The 17,275-nt window shown below is 49.0% G+C and overlaps 1 protein-coding gene across 2 annotated transcripts in view; it reads right to left on the minus strand.

Moving 5' to 3' along the window:
• Positions 1–15,496, minus strand: part of LOC144098322 (uncharacterized) — a 77,118-nt gene extending 61,622 nt beyond the window's left edge. The window contains exon 1 of one of the 2 annotated variants that reach the window (XR_013307172.1): positions 15,276–15,480. Coding sequence is in view for 1 of the 2 variants with exons in the window: in XM_077630869.1 (XP_077486995.1) it covers positions 15,355–15,477 (123 nt within the window). In the remaining variant the exon portion in view is untranslated. Of the gene's footprint in view, positions 1–15,275 lie in introns of both variants that reach the window. The other variant, XM_077630869.1, reaches the window with a different exon arrangement.
• Positions 15,497–17,275: the final 1,779 nt, after the last annotated feature.

Raw genomic sequence — 17,275 nt, forward strand, 5'->3', positions numbered from 1 at the left:
AGTGAAGGGCTCCGGAAATTTCGACCACCTGGGGTTCTTTTACGTGCACTGACATCGCACAGCACACGGGCCTCTAGAATTTCGCCTCCATCGAAAATCGACCGCCGCGGCCGGGATCGAACCCGCATCTTTCGGGCCGGCAGCCGAGCGCCATAACCACTCAGCCACTGCGGCGGCTAGAAGGTTAATAATCCTGCATAACTTATGGTCCGGCAGAGCGTTGACTTTCAGCTATGCTCTAACGAGAATGATTCCTCTGAGCATTAGAAAGCTAACATATCAACGAAGAATGATTAACAGGCCCGATGATTCAAAGTGGGCTAGGCACATGAGAAAGCCTACTCATCCAAGTAACTCCTGTATACGGGTCATTTACCGGTATCAACCTCTCACATCCTAGTCTATCATGTGATGTCCCATGAGTTTTTTTGTGAGCAATGACTAGGTAAATAAAGAATGCAGTCATTAACTCTCACAGCTGGCGTTATCGGTGTGCGAACGTTTTGTGCATGCTGAATAATATCTGTAACGAACGGCGCAGTGTGTAACGCAGCGAGCGTGCGACGACGGCTGCTGAAGTTTAAGGCCCCTACGCAGTCTTACCTAAGATCTGTCTATAATAAGCCCATACAAAACAAAGTGAACAAGGGGTGAGAGTGCAGTCTCATTGCTTCTACTTAGCCAACGTTTCGACAAAATGACTTTTCTTCGTTCACTTTGTTTTGTGTTGTCAATAATCCCATCTTCCTGCCCTGCCTCTATAAGAAGCCCATCTAAGGTCAGCCTGTCTAGGGACTTCAGTGGAGACCGGAAACAAAATGTGGCGTATCCTCCACGCACCAATACAAATACTGTGCTATGCGGCCACGCGTAAGGCGGAAGTTGCCGGTCTCCAAGCATCTTGACGCACGCTTTGTTTTCCTTTGTTGCCGCTGCCGGGAGGCTCTTATGCTGAAGCAAGTTTGTTGAGACCAAAATTTAGGCACATTTTATCAAACCACGCGAAGAACGAGGAGTTGAAGCGTTTTTTTTTTTTTGGAAACACTTTTCGCGGCACTTAAAATTTTTACTGAAAACAGCGCACGTCGCGCCATATGCTTGAAGGACAGCAGTGCACCTGTAGTTAGCACCAACAAGGACTTGGTTGACTTGGTCGTGAAAGATCGTTCAGTTCTCCAGAGGCGAACAAAGAGAAGTACGGTAATTTATCTACGTACTCATCTAGTCCTCCCCCCTTCCCCTCCCAACTCTTCTTTTTGCTGATGTCCACAAGGAAACTATCATCACCTTGGACTGCTTGACGCGATGTAAAGTGTGGTTGAATATGAAATCGGTCACTTAGCAGTAAAGAACTAAGAATTTATTTTTCTTTGTCGAACTTGTGAAGACGAGGACTTAAGTGAAAAGCAGAGGCGTTGTGACAAACCCTATGTCTAGGGTATTTGTCCCTTGGGAAAGCAGAGCAGAATACTTGGGGAAGAACAGAAGGTGTGGTTTTCACGCGTTTGTAGGCGGCGAGCATTCGTTGGTTGCAGTGCAATAAGTTGTTCACTTCGATACTGAAGCAAACTGAATGGCGACCATCTACGTTTCGCAAAACGTAGACAGCCGCACGTTTGGATTTTTGTAGCGATAGCTACATTACGGTAGCATTTCGAGCCTTCAGCGTGGTGGCGCCGCCACGCTGTCACGTGGTGTGGTGCAGCTGCTGGCGGCGCCGCCGTGGCTGATCACGTCGTTGGTCATGTGACCAACCACGTGGTGCGGAGCAGCTGCTGCTGCCACTGCTGTGCGCATGCGCCGTGTCAAGTGGGACGAAGATGAAGAAGGGACGCCCAGCGAAACGGAGCGGCGAAAGACTGACTTTGCAATTCAACTGAGCAAGTTCCACTCGGCCAGCTGTAGCTATCGCGTCACTCCAGGTTTAACCAAAGCTAAACCACCGCCCATTTTTTTTTCCCGCGTTGCCACTTGGAGGGTAAAGTCGTTCATGTCACAGAGAGAAAAGGAATGGATGAAAGGTTACCAGAGGAGAATTGCGGCTGGCTACCTTGCGCTGGGTGGGGGGGTAAGGATGAGCGATCCGGAACTACTCGGGCACCTACGCCCGGTACCAAGAAGAAAGCCGATGTGGCGTCGTCAGCTCTAAAACAGGCCGTGTTAGAACTTTTGTACGAGATGCTCAAATCCCTGTTTCGCGTTTGCTTAGATGGTACGGTAACCTACGCCAACAGCTGGTGACGTTGTATTGTAATACGGGCATGGTCCGTCGTCGTCAAGGCAGAAACACCTTGCCAGACCTCTTTGGAGGCTTCGAAACGAAACACGCTGCGACATCTCGGCATATCTGTACATGCACAGCCGGTAGCTCAAGTGCACCGTATGTGAGTGTGCATAAAGAAAATTACTTCCGCGCAGTCAGTCCAAAAAATTACCTGGCATGCCTGAAAATATGTGTGGACATGCATGCTCCATTAACTGGCATCTAGACAGGCGCATGGGTTACGAGGCAGTGCTATATAAACTTATTCCTTTGCACACGCATCCTTTAAACTTCTGCTGGTGGCTGCATGAACACCCGCACAACCAACTGCCCCTGGTGGCTTGTTTCGTAAGTAGCAAGAGCATAACAAAGAGAGGCCTGAGGTAAATGTACCGCCTTGGGAGTTTGCATGTGTTATGTGCCTTATGGTACAGTACATCTCTGCCTAGCAACTCTGGCAAACAGCGCTCCCTTACCGTTCGTCACTCTGCAGTACGATAATAATAATTGGTTTTTGGTGGAAAGGAAATGGCGCAGTATCTGTCTCATATGGACCTCCTGCATGTTTGTAAACAAACGAGGTGGCGCTGCAGTCGCTAGCGAGCTCGTGGTAGGCAAAAGGTCGGGGAGTGGCGTCGCGGATAGGTGTTGTGCGCAGGTTTTCAAGGCGTGTAGGCGCGTTTCCAGTTTCTGCGAATCATAGCAATGGTCGATGCTTCCAACTTAGTAATTTGTCGAAGTACACGAGCTCGCGTTGTCCACGTGCGGCCTTTAAAGAGAAATAGTTTGCCGCTGTGTATTGTATATATGGTTAGTAGTAAGCATGTAGAAAGCGTTCCTGCCGCTTATTTATGCGCTAGGCATTGAATAAAACAAGTTTTGACACTCTGCACTAGCCGGAATGATTTTACTTCGGGACAGTAGTGAGGGGAAGTGCTGGCGTTGTTTCGTCGGAGCAGACATGCGCTTATCGTCTGCTGACATACGTACGTGTCGCGCTGCGCGAAAAGTGGGGACAGCGTCGTGTCCCCGACCTCCTGTCTCGCTTAGCGCTGTTTTTAGCCGCATGACCACGCACCAGCCAGGCTGACTTGTCCTCTTGTTAAGCTGGTCGATTTGGTGAAAATTTTTGATTTCTAGAATTATTTTCTTTCCTAGCCCTGAAGTCTAGTTTCGTGACGAAAAATTATAGCAAAATATTGAGTACAAATTTATAAATTACGCTTTTTAGAAGTGTGGTCATCAAAAATTGTGAGGTAATTTCTTTGATTTCAGTGCCGCATTTTGACCAAAGCGAAAGCGAAGATGCCATAAACGAGGGAATATACTTTAAGGTTCGTTTTCTTTTAACCTCCCTGCGTTTCCTTTTCATTCTCTCTCTTCTGACCTCTCACATTTTCTGCGACTGGATCACAGTGCACCTTCGTAATTCGCATGAAAATCAAATGATTCCATTTGTCGCAAACTATTCCTGAGACGTTGAGGAGCGTAATAAATCTCGATTTTTTTCCCTACACGTGCAGTATTGTGTTAGTTATTTTTTGTAAGAAACGTTTTCATGTAACTATGCATGCAAAAGTACTGATCATATAGAAAAAGAACTAATCGCGTCATCATACAGAACAGGGCTTTATGCACATGCTGGCATAAAAAAACTGCGCACTATCTACTCAATTATTTGAGACCTAGCTTGGGGGGACTTGACGACGGTGTTAATTATAATTACCCAGAACTGCACCAGGTATAGCTATAAATAAAAGGAATGACTGAAACTAGCGTAGGAATTTCATATTTGCACCGAGTTTAGTTACATATCGCATGCATGAATAACGAAAACACTTTTCATGCCGCGTCCCCTCTCAATCTCGCCACGTGTCTGTTAGTAGCACGCCTGCGGCTGCTTCTTTCCAAACAAGCTTCTGATCATGTATTACCTCATGAAACATGACACATGCATGATGCAATGAAAAAGCATATGGCGTTTAGCACACTTAAGGTACGCTATTCTAAGCACACCAACGCGACCGCGCAAGATTGACACAACTTACCGGACTTCTTTCTACTCGAATGAAATAATTACGTCGTCATATCAAGAAACAGTTTCAAGTAACTATTAAATGTCACAAAACGCGCCATTTAACCATGGTGTGCTATTAACCAAAAAAAAACGCATTCCTTGGGGGCGAGTGAACTGTCGGCGCCCCGTGCACTCCGGCTCAAGGTGATAAGTACGTGTGCAGCTACATATGTCTTTTTTTTCCTTGAGCAATTATCAGCCTACTATCCTGAAGCTCAGGTGAATGAACGCATTAACTTGCATGCTATTAAGTGCATTGAGTGGCAGTGCCTATCGACTCCCAGACTTCGCGCTTTACTACCGTGGCCCAATGCCTGTTAGCCAGTTTCCGAATGCGACATTTATGCGCGAGAAACCTATCGAGGCTAATTTAATATTTTTTTTATGCTACTACGCGGATCCAGCAGTGACGCAGCTGGTCAATACATGCTGCTTCTGCAGTGCACAGGCTTGAAGCAGCCGCCGGTAGCTGCGGCAGCTGCGGTAGGCACGGGCAAGCGGAACCTGTTTTGCCTACCATGCGAAAGTCGCTGCTAACATCAGCGCCACCGCATCTTCGTGACGTCGCGGGGTGAAGGAGGTCCATATCGGTGGACACCTGAACCGCGCCGTAAGGGAAGGGATAAAGGAGGGAGTGAAAGAAGAAAGGAAGAAGGAGGTGCCGTAGTGGAGGGCTCCGGAATAATTTCGACCACCTGGGAATCTTTAACGTGCACTGACATCGCACAGCACACGGGCGCCTTAGCGTTTTTCCTCCATAAAAACGCAGCCGCCGTGGTCGGGTTCGAACCTCTGTGGTATGACGTTGAGGGAAAAATTTAGCGTTGCCGCGTTGTGCTGACAACAGCCGTTCATTTCATTTTTCGAATTAGGAAGACAAATAGAGACGAACTATATCTGAGCCAGCTTCCCTCAACCCAATTTTTTGTTTTGCATTTCCTGAGTGTATCTTGTACAACATATGCGCGCGGATATGGCGCCATTTTGGCACATAAAATCTGCAGGCCAGGCGGCGCTTCTATACTTAGAGCACTGCCGGGGCCATAGGCGGCGAAGAGAAGAAATACAGGACGAAATGATTCGAAGACGCGACGGCGTGAAGAAGATTCGAGAGAGAAAAATGTGAGTATGAGGCTTTCAGAGCGTGTCTCTCCAGCTATCCTCTTCCGCAGTGACGGCGGCACGACGACGCCCCTATTTGCCGCGGGCAGGATTATGTCGCGGGTCACCACCCGGCACGCGTGCTCAACGACCGCGCAAGACCTGCGGCTGATGTCCCTGGTTTGCTGTGCTTTTGTAGGGCAGTGCCTTCCTCTTGTCTAGCTGAGGTTATCCACTACTGCTCACCGCTAATAAAGACCGTTAGCGTGGCGTATACGACCACCGATACAGCTTATCGCGCACCGCGAGCCGCAACTGCGCGTGCCCATGCGCAAATGGATGCGACGTGGTAGGTGTGCCTGCAGCTGGCCTGCACTTGGCGCCGCCTGGCGGTCACTTGGACATGCACGCTGCCGCGGCATACGCGGCTAGCGGCGACTGCAGACAGTGTGCGCAATATGCTAAAGGTCTCTAATGTATCGCCCCGGCATGACATGCAAGAAGCAAAAGCTTGCAGGGCTAGAAGAAGCCATTTATGAATCCAGAGAGACAAGAAAAATGCGGTATGGTATGGTATGGTATGGTATGGTATGACATGCTATGGTATGGTATGCTATGGTATGGTATACCTGCGGTCATTATTACCCCGTAGTGTTTAGTCTTGGTCTAGTTCCAAATTAGGAGAGAGAAAAAAAAAACTCGCTGTCTCTCTGACATGCCCCAAACGTTTTGTCATGTGTCCCGGATCTAAGGTTTGATTGTCTCTGCGAACAGCCGTCCGCGCATCGGTTTACAGGGGCAGTTGTCGGTGTGCCGGCGGTGTCACCCTCGACTGCTGCGTGACTCAGTCACGCGGGGGGCAATCGGAGCTCGTCCAGCTCTGCTGACAGGGCAGTAGAAGTCCGCCTCCTCGCTCAGTGCTAACAAAGCCGGTCAGATGAGGCGGCTTCGGCAGACCCTCTCCTATTACCGCTGCTGACTCTCTCCCATATGCTAGTCCTTGTGCCTGCTTCGCACGCGCAGTGAGAGAGGAAGCATCCCGTAACCCTGTTGACGACATATGCCGCAAGAAACAGAATATAATACAATAACAAATAGTGCGAAGTTTTTCTTTAAATCAGTTACTTCTTTTCTCCATCAAAGGGCAGTGGTTGAGGCTTCACACGTACCTCGCGCCTTTCAGCGTTGCTAGTGAAGTAGCTCTTTTGCGCTAAAACGTGGCTTCGACTTTTTAAACCCAGCTCCGGCACGCTGCTCTTCACAGTGCGCAGATTAAATTATTGCAGCAGTATGTACACTGCATTAATTGATTTCGTGAAACAAAATGCTTAATATCAGGCAATGATGAAAATTAGCAGGGCATTTTTAGGACTCAAGTAAAACCTGTTGCTAGCCTATAGTTGGTGCATTTTCTTCTGCAACAGTTTACGAACACAAGAGAGGCAGACCGGAGACAACGCTCAGGACGGTCACCTCGAGAGAAGCCGCATTCTCACAAGTGAATCTGCGTTACTAGCCAAGCCAAATTTAAAGTTCACACTTCCGGGCATTCCTGTAGCGGATGGACAACTGTGCCTCTTCTCACTATACGTAATATTCAGAAGCTCTAACCGTGATGCCTGCTGCTCAAGCTGTTACTTAATTCACCATACCGTATAAGTAATGCCATATCGTGAAGAATAGGCAAACAAAAGTCAAAAGTGGTCCCTGCTAAGCGAACGATGTGAGTGGTGCTGAAACTATAGAGGAGATTCTGCCTCGGCGTTCTGTAGAAACTGCCTGCTATAGCCACGCTTCGAGCGATGACAGCTGCGTCGCCTGGCGTCGCCAGTCCGGGCTTTTCTTAGTGTAAGCGGCACCAAACCGTCACTTCAGGTTAACCGGAAGTTCAAATCAAGCGATTCCTTGTCCCGCGTCTTTCGCGTTGCTGGCGTAGAACAATGCAGCACCAACTTGCCTTACTACTGTTACGATATGTTATTTCGCAAGAGAACCCTTACAGACGACCAGCCAAGCAATGGGCAGGTATAACGGGGCCTAGCTGAGCACACGAACTTGGCTGGGCCCAAGTCTGCGCTACCGAACCTCGGAGGCAAATAAGGCGTGGAACAACGAATAGAGGAGTAAAAAAAAAAGCGGAATGTGGGCGCAAAGTAGACACAGGCATCGTCTTCGCTGCTCACTGCTGTGTCGTGCGCGAACTTGCTGCGTCGCCGTGGCCCGTTGCAGTCCTATCTCGGCGCGCTTCTTTGTTGGCTTGCCGCAGTATTGGGGACGCGGGACTCGTTCCCTCAAAAATATGCATGTGTGTCGGACGAATTAGGCGAGACGTGGTTCCTCCTCGCATTCACCTCGGGCGATATTCGTGAGCGCGTGACATGCGCGGGGAGAAGATAGGGGGCGCTAGATGAAAGAGGAAGAAAGGGACGAGAGCGTGCTGCTAAAGAAAATTGCGCTGATCCACGGCTACGATGCGTGACGCGGTTACGTATGCTTGTTAGCGAGGCGTATTCTCGTCTCCGAATTACGTCCTCTCGAGCACGTCTCTGGGCGCAGTGAGGACACCTATTGTGCTGGCCGCTGAATTCGGTCCGGTATACTGCTCCTGTCTGGTTGTACAGGGCAGACGAAAAATATAATTTTAGTAAGTATTCCAGCGCGACAATCCATGCCACAAGCATTATTCGTGACACGAGGAGCGATTCGGCGGAAGATTAGTTGCGAACTATGGTGGACTAGTACGTCTTTTACTGATTAATATGTGCATATAACGGCAGTAAAGAAAAAAGAAGACTTCTGACGTTTTCGTGACCTTGTAATAAGACTGTCATGTCTTCTTCCTCACAGCTGCTATGTTTGTGTACATACTACTTTTTTTTCTTATTAATGTAGGAGGTCCCAGAACAGTCTTTGACTACTGCACCTCCTTCTGTATAGCTTTGCTCATGCTGTGCTGTATTTTGATAAAAGTAAACCTGATTATGGTTTTGCTCATGCATTACCAGCTGCCGCAGCCCAGTTACATCCTTAAGAGGACAGAGGCCTGTCCCATTTATCTTCAGTTAACCCTGCGCTGCGCCAGCTATGGTCACCCTGTATACCCTCGCCACCTTATATCTTCGTCTTGGCTATAATGCTAATTTTCGATTACTCTGGCACCCTATAGCGAGAGCCGTGATAAGTATGCCAATTATGCGAAAAATGCAACAATGTATGGCAAGATAAACTAAGACGATCGTTGTTTCTTGCTCTCATAGATGCATTGTTCGCTTTTTTTCGCGACATTGTTTGTCATAGGCCTTTATTCTTTTCTCTAAAAAAGTTCTGATCACAGAAATTCTGCAAACCACAAAAAAAAATGATTCATAGTCTTGCTATTGGGGAACTATGTATCGTTAATCTTCTGCATAATTTGGCTTATTTAGCGTTTTAAAGACGACTATAAGACAGAGAGAGCACATAAATCGGAGCGGTACTGTGCAATCATGTGATATAAAAAAAAACACAGTCGTTATGAGGGCACCAATGCTGCCTCCTCGTTGTTCATCTAATAAGAAATATCCCTGCAGGGTCGACGGATATTGGGTAAAGGTCGTATTTTTATGCGTTTGTTCATCAAAACGCCTCTCAGCTGACAGCGAAGAGCGTCCTTGAAGCAGCCCAGTGTGAGATGTCCCTCCCGCCGTGTATTCCTGGACATATGGGCGTGATTGAGCCTTGCCACTGCCCAAGGGGATCTTTTCGAGCCGCTTCTACGCTCACTGCTTTGGAGAGACATGCATGCGGGTAAACCCAAGAAGCAGAAACCAAGAAGGCAGGGTTTCTGTTCTACATATCGCAAGGCGTGTCTAATGTCGCCGCCACGGAGGGGTCACCCTGTTCGGATTACACGCCCCTTGGAAATTTAGAACGGACCGCGTTTTGGTTAATGAGGCCGGCAGACCTGCCTACGGACCATCCCTTGCAGCGCGCGAGTCTGCGCCTTCTGATATGGGACGGTGCAGAGGGGAAGAGAAGGGGAGAGTTGGCTTACGAGGAAAGGTGAAAAGGTCGGCCTGAGACAGCTAGTGCTTTGGTCAGCTGCCCCGCGCCCGGGCAAGGAGGGGGAGGAGGAAAGAGGACGGATGAAGATGGGGATCGAGAGAGACGAGGATGTATACAGTCGCCCACGCACTTAGCCATAGCAAGCATCACGCGCTAGCAGCGGCCTTCTACAACGTACTAAACCGGCTCTGAAAACCAAGGGTTAACGGTTTTGAGAAGACCGACGGGCTTGGGCGGTCAGAGAAGCCGTAGCAAAGGAACAGCCAAGCTCCTTGCGCACAAGGTGGCACGGAGAGGTTAGCAGAGTGTTACTGTTGGCGCGTATCTGAACACGTGCAAAGAGTACAAAAATAAAAATAGAAAAAAATTTGCCTTTGTTCAGTGCCTTTCTCTTCCTGCTTCTCGTTTTTTTTTTTTAGTTTAACGTGCATGCACTTAAACCGTTTTCGCGGCAGGTGTGCAAGCAACTGTTACTGTATACGCAAGCTTCGCTCCACTTAATAAGCTCGAGCTTCCAATGCTCGCAAGCTATACCAGCCATCTGTTAGGTAGAATATTCGCAACACGGTTCATATTATCCGTTCTGAGCGCCACGCTCAGCTTTTTTGCATAGGGGTCGCCGTTCGCAGTGCTTGAACGCAGCGCACGGAGTCACGTTGGGTGCTGCGAGGGCTCAGTACGGTCTTCCGAAGGTATCGGCCGTACAGACAAGTATACGGTTAACTAACTGCGGAGCTGGATGGAGAGGTCCCAGTTAACGCGCTCCCGATTAATTAATTCCACTGCGGCGCAATCTGTAAGCACGCTGACCAGTGGGCTGTAAACGCAAAGTGCAAAACTCACGCTGAAGAAATAAAGAAAAGTCGCACAGATCATGCAGTCCACGAAGATGACGACGAGCGCGGCGTACCGCTCGAAATCTGAGACGCGTAAGCGTACAAAACTGAAGTTAATAGTGTCCGAAATTTCATCATCACATTGGTTGCGGTCCGGTTGACGCGTACAGGGCACATATGCTTGCCGCATTTACGGCATCTTTTAAACAGTGCATAACGCCTTGTGGTCCAGGCGTCTGGTCAATGCTGTAAAGTGCCTCTGAGAATTAACGCCTTTGCACATCTTGATATAATGTGCATGTACAAGTTTGACATGCCTTTCTTCGTAAACGACAGCAATGAGCTGCGCTATGGGGCTAGGCAACAATCCGTGCACATACAGACGCATTACTGCTGCGTACACTCTGTGCAGTCACGTCGAATCAGATAGCCCGCATATATATCTTACTTTTTTTTTCCAAACGTTTGGGTGTTTGAGTGTGTTTATTAGGGAGTGTCACCCTCCCAGAATAGCTGTTAAACAAATAAATAAATAAATAAATGGCAGGCACCCAATGGAATGCAATTCCTTGACTGCACGATTCTGGAATGAAGAACTGAGGGACATTTATTTCAAGAGCCGCGTGGAGAAGCTTTCGTATTTTTATTTGTTTCTCTGTACTTCCGCTGGCTGCAACTAGAAGGAGAAAGTTCAAGACGGCATGAACATGCCGCACTCTATATTTTTATTTACGGATTCTGTCGTCTCAGTTGTGAGACATTGTAGGCGGACATGGTAATAGTAAAAAATAAAGCAAAAATGCAAGAATACATGCATTTAGTATGTTGCACAAGCACATAATACAGAAAAGCCTTGCGCTCTACGTTGCAGTACAAGAGTCGCGATCGAAAGATCATGGGGCGCCAGTGAATTCCAGGCAGGTTTCAGAGTTCAGAAATATGGCAGCCGTCGGGCGCGGGTGTGCATGGCTCTATACACTGGCGGCCCTGTTGAAAGAAAAGCATAGCAGGGACAGCGCGCGCACGTTCGCCGTTGGCGAAGCGCCGACGGTGAGCGGACAGCGTATTCGTGTCCTCTGTCAGAGCGAATCCAGGAAAACACGGGGGGAAATCGAACCGGTGCCCACCGCTGGCAGGAATTATTCGAGCAAGTGAAAGCCGGCGGCGTCCCGCTGTGCCGAGCGCGCTGTAAATGGAGCGCGTCGAGGCTCTCTCTGCTCGAGCGCAGCAGCAGCGCGGGCCTGTCTCGGCAGCTGTCCCGCGGTGCCGCTGGGACGGTATCGTGCAGAATCGGGCTGAACAACACGGCGCTGTCGTCGTCTGCGAGCGAAAGTTTTCCTATGCAGCTGGGCCGTGCGGAGAGAGAAGGCCCATTGGTGGACAGTGGTGATGACAGCTTCAGTTGGCGTAGCACGGCGAGCGAATGCATAGTCATCGTCATCATCCTCACCTTTGCGCCCTCTGCGGAAAGAACCTCTAACGCCGTTGTCATAAAGTGCTCCTATGGTCATGCACTGAACATGCTGCTTCGTTATCGACTTCCGTTGTAATCCGTGAAACAGGCGCCCACCGTCATGTTGTTGTTTTCTTCCCCCCGTTTTCACGACACAATTTATACTGGACAGGTGTGTTTTCCCGATGCCAGTAAAGTTTTGTACCTCGAAGAGTGTAACCTTTTCAAATAACTTTTTTTTTCCTCTTGATCCATGTTTTCGTCAATGTGCCTCCCTATTCGGCTACATTCGTTCCTCTGTATCGTCTCTTTCTAAATCATTTTCCGGTGCTTTCAGGGCTGCAGTCAAGAATGTCGTTTAAGGCACTGTACGCAGTTCGCTAAATGCGCTATAGCTTCTTCTGGAGTAGTTTATAGGCTGCAGTAAACGTCACCAGGTGCAGCGAACTGTATCTTGGTCGTATATTTTCCCCCTTACCGCTTCCAGCACTGAGCCATGGGTGGAACACATGTTCAGATGCAAATGGCACCAGATCTAGTATTGCAACAAACGGAAGCTACTGTTTATGTCCAGACACTGAATTTATTGTGTTATGTACCTTTGCTTTTCGCTTTCCGGCTCTGCGGTAGTCGCAACGAGCATAGAAAAACTGCTGTACTATAAGAAAGGTCTCGAGCCTCTCCAAAATTCATTAACATAAAGAAACGGCCAGCCCTGACACTCTGACAATTGACACCTTGAAAGCTTGGAATATTGCAACCAATTCTTTTCACTTGGACACTGGTAAGATTTGCCCGGCAACGTTTCGTCAGTGAGACAAAGAATATAGACTGACGTAGATATTTTACAGTACATCCACAGTGACTGTAGAGGGACGAGTGGAGAGAAATATATCTTTAATCTGTTTCGGCGGTCGAATGTCTCCAACGTTTAGATCTCGCTTGTTTCACAAGACTCCTGAGGTTTTACCACAGTGTTCAGTTCCATTCTACCCCGGCGAAATAGTACAGCCGTCGTCTGCCGGCCTTGGTGAGGCCGTGTCTTGGAAAGCTCGCAGCAGCTACAGGTGACAGCGGTGCCGGGAGTGAAGCCGGTCTAATGGGCCCCGTAGCTTGCGAGTCGCGGCAGCTTTATACTGATGAGGAGATTGCGCGCGCGGGCATAACCCATCCGGAACTCTGAGGAGGACCCGATGGCACACGCTCTTCTGCTTGAGTTGGCGTCGGGAGTTGATTGCAAGCCTCGCCCTGCGCGGGACCGGATTCCGAGCTCTTAATTATGGATGAACCGGTCGAGCCATGCGGACACGGGATGCTGGTCGATGGCTATATGCGGCCGTGTTTACTGCGCCGGTGTCGTACCACGCGGAGCTTGGCCCGGAGTAATTAGGCTGATGAAGCCCCGTGTTTCTTGCGCGAACGCTTTGTAACACTCCCGGTAAAACGCGTGGACGTTCGGGATGCATGAGAGGAAACCAAGCACCATCACTTGACCAATAATCCTCGTTCTAACAGCCGCGCGATCTATTAGCAGTTACACTTCGTGCCGGGATTGTTAAATTCCCTCTGAGCTGCTCTTTTTGCCGTGTCCATGACGTCGCAATGGGCAATTTCTGTCGGTGGTTTATTTAGGAGTTTTCCTCATTTGTGACTCAAACGCTATCGCACACTTCTAAACCAAGCGTCTGGGGCTTCGACTCATTTCTGCACAAAATCGCCGGATTACATGTTTGTGGCTTTAGAAAAACCACTTAGTGATGGGCTTGTGCACAGACGCCGTCCTCTGCTGAGATGCCTATGCACGATTGGGTATTATAGACATTATTTGTAAATGTTTTTATCTGTTTGTTTGAAGGCCTTCACAATTCAACACGATTCCGCGAAGGCCTGCGAATTAATCCGCGCAAAAAAGTAGAATATGGTCATATAGCTTTGGTGGAAAATTTTCGTTTTATTTCAGAGGACCCCGCTTAAGTAACAGTTTTGGTCCTGCACCATCGAGAGTAAGTGACGCCCTGCGCACTGGGTGCACAAGTTACGATCACCACGAGCCATGCTTATACTCTATCTGGAATCTGTCGTCGCGCAAGGACATTACAGATCACATGTCTACGCCAAGAGGATAGTTATTTAAATTTTTTATTTAACTAATATCGCTTCTGTTCAATTTCTTCGATCATATCAGCTTCGCCGTACCATTTGCTAGACATCCGGGTAAGCTAAGTAGGCAGAGCTAGTACTAATCTAACGGTGCCACTGAATTCCGAATTCCATCGTGGGCACGTTTTCCTTCCAATACAAAGATGTTAGAAAGCACTGCAGCTTTCCCATCTGACCGTGCTGCCGCAGTCAGGTGAATGTGAATTGAAACTGCAATGAAAAACATATGGCTTGTGGTTTAGCATTGCTAAGCACAAAATATTCACAGTTCTTTGCAGGTGGTCACCACCACCACGTACCTGAAAGCGCGAGTGAGGTGTCCACTGATCCAGGGTGCCAGTTATGCGCATCTTCAACTTTTTCATCGTCAATGCCAATTTACCCATTGTACGCCGGCGGCATATATGCTCCAGTGCCGTGTTTCTGCCACAGCGTTGTCCGTACCCATATCTCTGTGTCACCACCGCCGCAGAATTCAAAGCGTGAATATTAGTTTGATAGCAGTATTAGTTGATGAAGAAGACGAGCAATGCACATCGCGATAGTGTGTTGCGGTTTAACACGAGGTCTGTTCGGCTGTGGCGATGGCCTATAGTACTCTCTCGCGCAGTGGCCAGTGAAAGCGATCTTTTCGTGTCGCCGCTGGTTCCCAGTCGCGGATATATCTGTTTATTTGTTTCGATTGTCACGAACCTACAAATACCGCAAACCCACAAACATCGCAAGGTGTTGCTCGGGGGTTTGTTTGCCCATCGGAATAGTGCTTTCGCAATAATTAACCCGAACTCACTCGCTCGAACTGAGTCTTTGGTGCAATCAGCATCATGCGCAATTCGCGTAAATCGAACTGTGCATAGCTCGAACAAATTTTTGCTTTCGAGTTGGAGATGTCGAGATTCGACCGTATTTTCTTCTCAGAGCATCCCGCGTGGACCGGAAGTTCGAATTAAGAGAGTTCGGCTCCACTGTACCTCATAGGAACACCTCACGGATGCACACAGTGCGGAGAGATCCTTTAGCTCCCCCGCGCTTCTTCCCACTCCGAATTGTGTGCGGGCATCCCACGGCGGCGCAGCAACCAAGAGGCTCGGCTGCCGGCGTGTCACGGTTCGCGCTGGAAGCGGATTTCGCCGCGCGCACTGGAGAACGGGGCTAACGCGCACGCCTCTCCATCACCAGCGGCGTCAAGGACCAGCGACCACGGCACCCCTCTGCGTGCGCCCAGTTTCGCGTGTAGTGCAGTGTGACGTAAGAGGAGCCGTCTTCTTCTTGACGGCCCTTTTGCGCGAGCCCCGAGCCGATCGCCTTTCGTTCCAATGCGCCACCAGGCGTGACATTCACCTTTCGATGGCGAAGACGCGGCCGTCGTTGCTAGCCGACGGTCACGCTGGCGCTGGCGCTTCAAACAAAGAGCGCTTACCTCCGCGCGCGTAGGACTTTCCTTCTCCTCCTCCAAGACTTCTTCTGCCACAGCCAGCAGCAGCAACAGCTGAGAGTCGGTTGCTCGCTGCAGCAGTGCGCCAAGTGTTTCTCGACGCTTCATTTGTGCCGCCGCGGTGGTGGGCGGCATCGGCGCGCGCGCGCGTACACATGACTCGGGGGAGTCGTTTGCAAGCGGCTCAGCGTCGCGGCTCCACCATGGCTTCTCTTCTTTCTTTCTTTCTTTCTTTCTTTCTTTCTTTCTTTCTTTCTTTCTTTCTTTCTTTTCTCTCTTTTTTTTTTCTTCATCGCCAGGCGCCTGTTGCTGCCTCTGAGTGCGTGTTTGTGTGTGTGCTTCGCCGGTGGCCCTGCGACCGCGTGAAAGGCTGCTGGCTGGTTCTTGTTCCCTTCGGACGTCTCACTGCGCGGAGAGGACGTGTACGCCGCCTATACAAGCGGGCTGCCTTACCGTAATTCCGCGTTCTCATGCCGCATGCTTCATCGCCTTTGCTCGGTGCCCAGGTGAAGGTTCTTCTGAGCCGTATTTCAGGAGTGCTTGAGAACGCACGGGGTTATATAGTTGAGGCACAGCTGAACTAGATGAGGCGACGGCGGCGCACCCGTTAGAGTGGTTGGGGCTGGACTTTAAGTTAATATGCGTGCACTGTCAGAAGCACCTTTGGGACGGAACGCTTAACTGTCGAAAGAGGCTGCAAACACCACGCTGTATGGCTCCAGTCTCTAACCATGCTCCGCAAACACTAGACAGCGAAGTGCTGTACAGGCACTTTACGCTTTAATTTCTTAATTTAGAGTGTTTCGTGCGGACGGCCTCCACGCCATAATAATTTCCATCGATTTCAGGGGCGCTTTCGACAGCGTATGGCCCCCTGTAGTGCTGAGTTCGCCTGCACAATGGGGGTGCCCGAGAAACCTATGCGCGCTGCTCCGGTCCTTTCTATCGGACAGCTTCGTGGGGTTTTTCCCTTACAAGAATTTCTTTAGGCAGTCTATAGGCTGTGTATAAACTTTTGTCTATAAAGTCCATAGACTTTCTAGAGGCAAATCCTATAGAGTAGTCGATAGGCAATACAAATCTATAGGCAGTCTGTAGACAATCTATAGAGATGTGGTTATACACTTACAGTAGACTTTTGTCTTTAGAAAGTCTGTAGACTATGAATAGACGAAAGGACATATCTATATGAAGGCAATAGATCCTGTTTGAAGTCTATGGACAGTCTATAGACCATTTGATAAGAGCTCAGCTTAGTGAAATTCAATGGTTGGGCCATCGTGACTCTGCCAACGTTTGTTTGGTGGCAAAAACCGCTTTTGTCGGTGAGAAGTTAGCAGCTACATTTTTCCGACAAATGCAAGTGGTGTGGAGCCACCCCCACTTTATACCATATTACATGGGAATGTAAAAACAATTATTCATTCCATAAAGTAAAAGAGCCCAATGCGGAACAGTGGGAGAGCCTGCTCACCAGCAGCGTGCTGGCGGTCCAAAAAGGACTGGTCCAGCATGCGTATGAGGTTGCAAGACTCAGTGGGGCCCTGGAATAGGGGCACCACCCTTGAAAGACTCGGAACTTCAACATGAAGACACCCGGGTCCCGCTGAATCGACCAATTTTTGGCACCAATAAAGTTTTTTCTCTCTCTCTCGCCGCTTTGATCCTAACTTTCCTAATCCCCTGTGAATCTGCTGCCTCATTTTTCACGTTTAGCTTTTCTGTTCAAAGACCTGCTTAGTGCACTAGAGGTTTCGAAATTAACAAGCCACCTTTACATTCGGGAGCATGCATCCTTCGTTTTTATCTTCAGTGGAACAAAAAATTACCGTTTCGACACCGCATTTTAGTTGGAGAGAAAGTCTGTGACGACGTCACTTGTATTTCACTTTTCTCTCTTTCGTAG

Source organism: Amblyomma americanum, chromosome 7 (genome assembly GCF_052857255.1).
Source record: "Amblyomma americanum isolate KBUSLIRL-KWMA chromosome 7, ASM5285725v1, whole genome shotgun sequence".
NCBI classification, from domain to species: domain Eukaryota; kingdom Metazoa; phylum Arthropoda; class Arachnida; order Ixodida; family Ixodidae; genus Amblyomma; species Amblyomma americanum.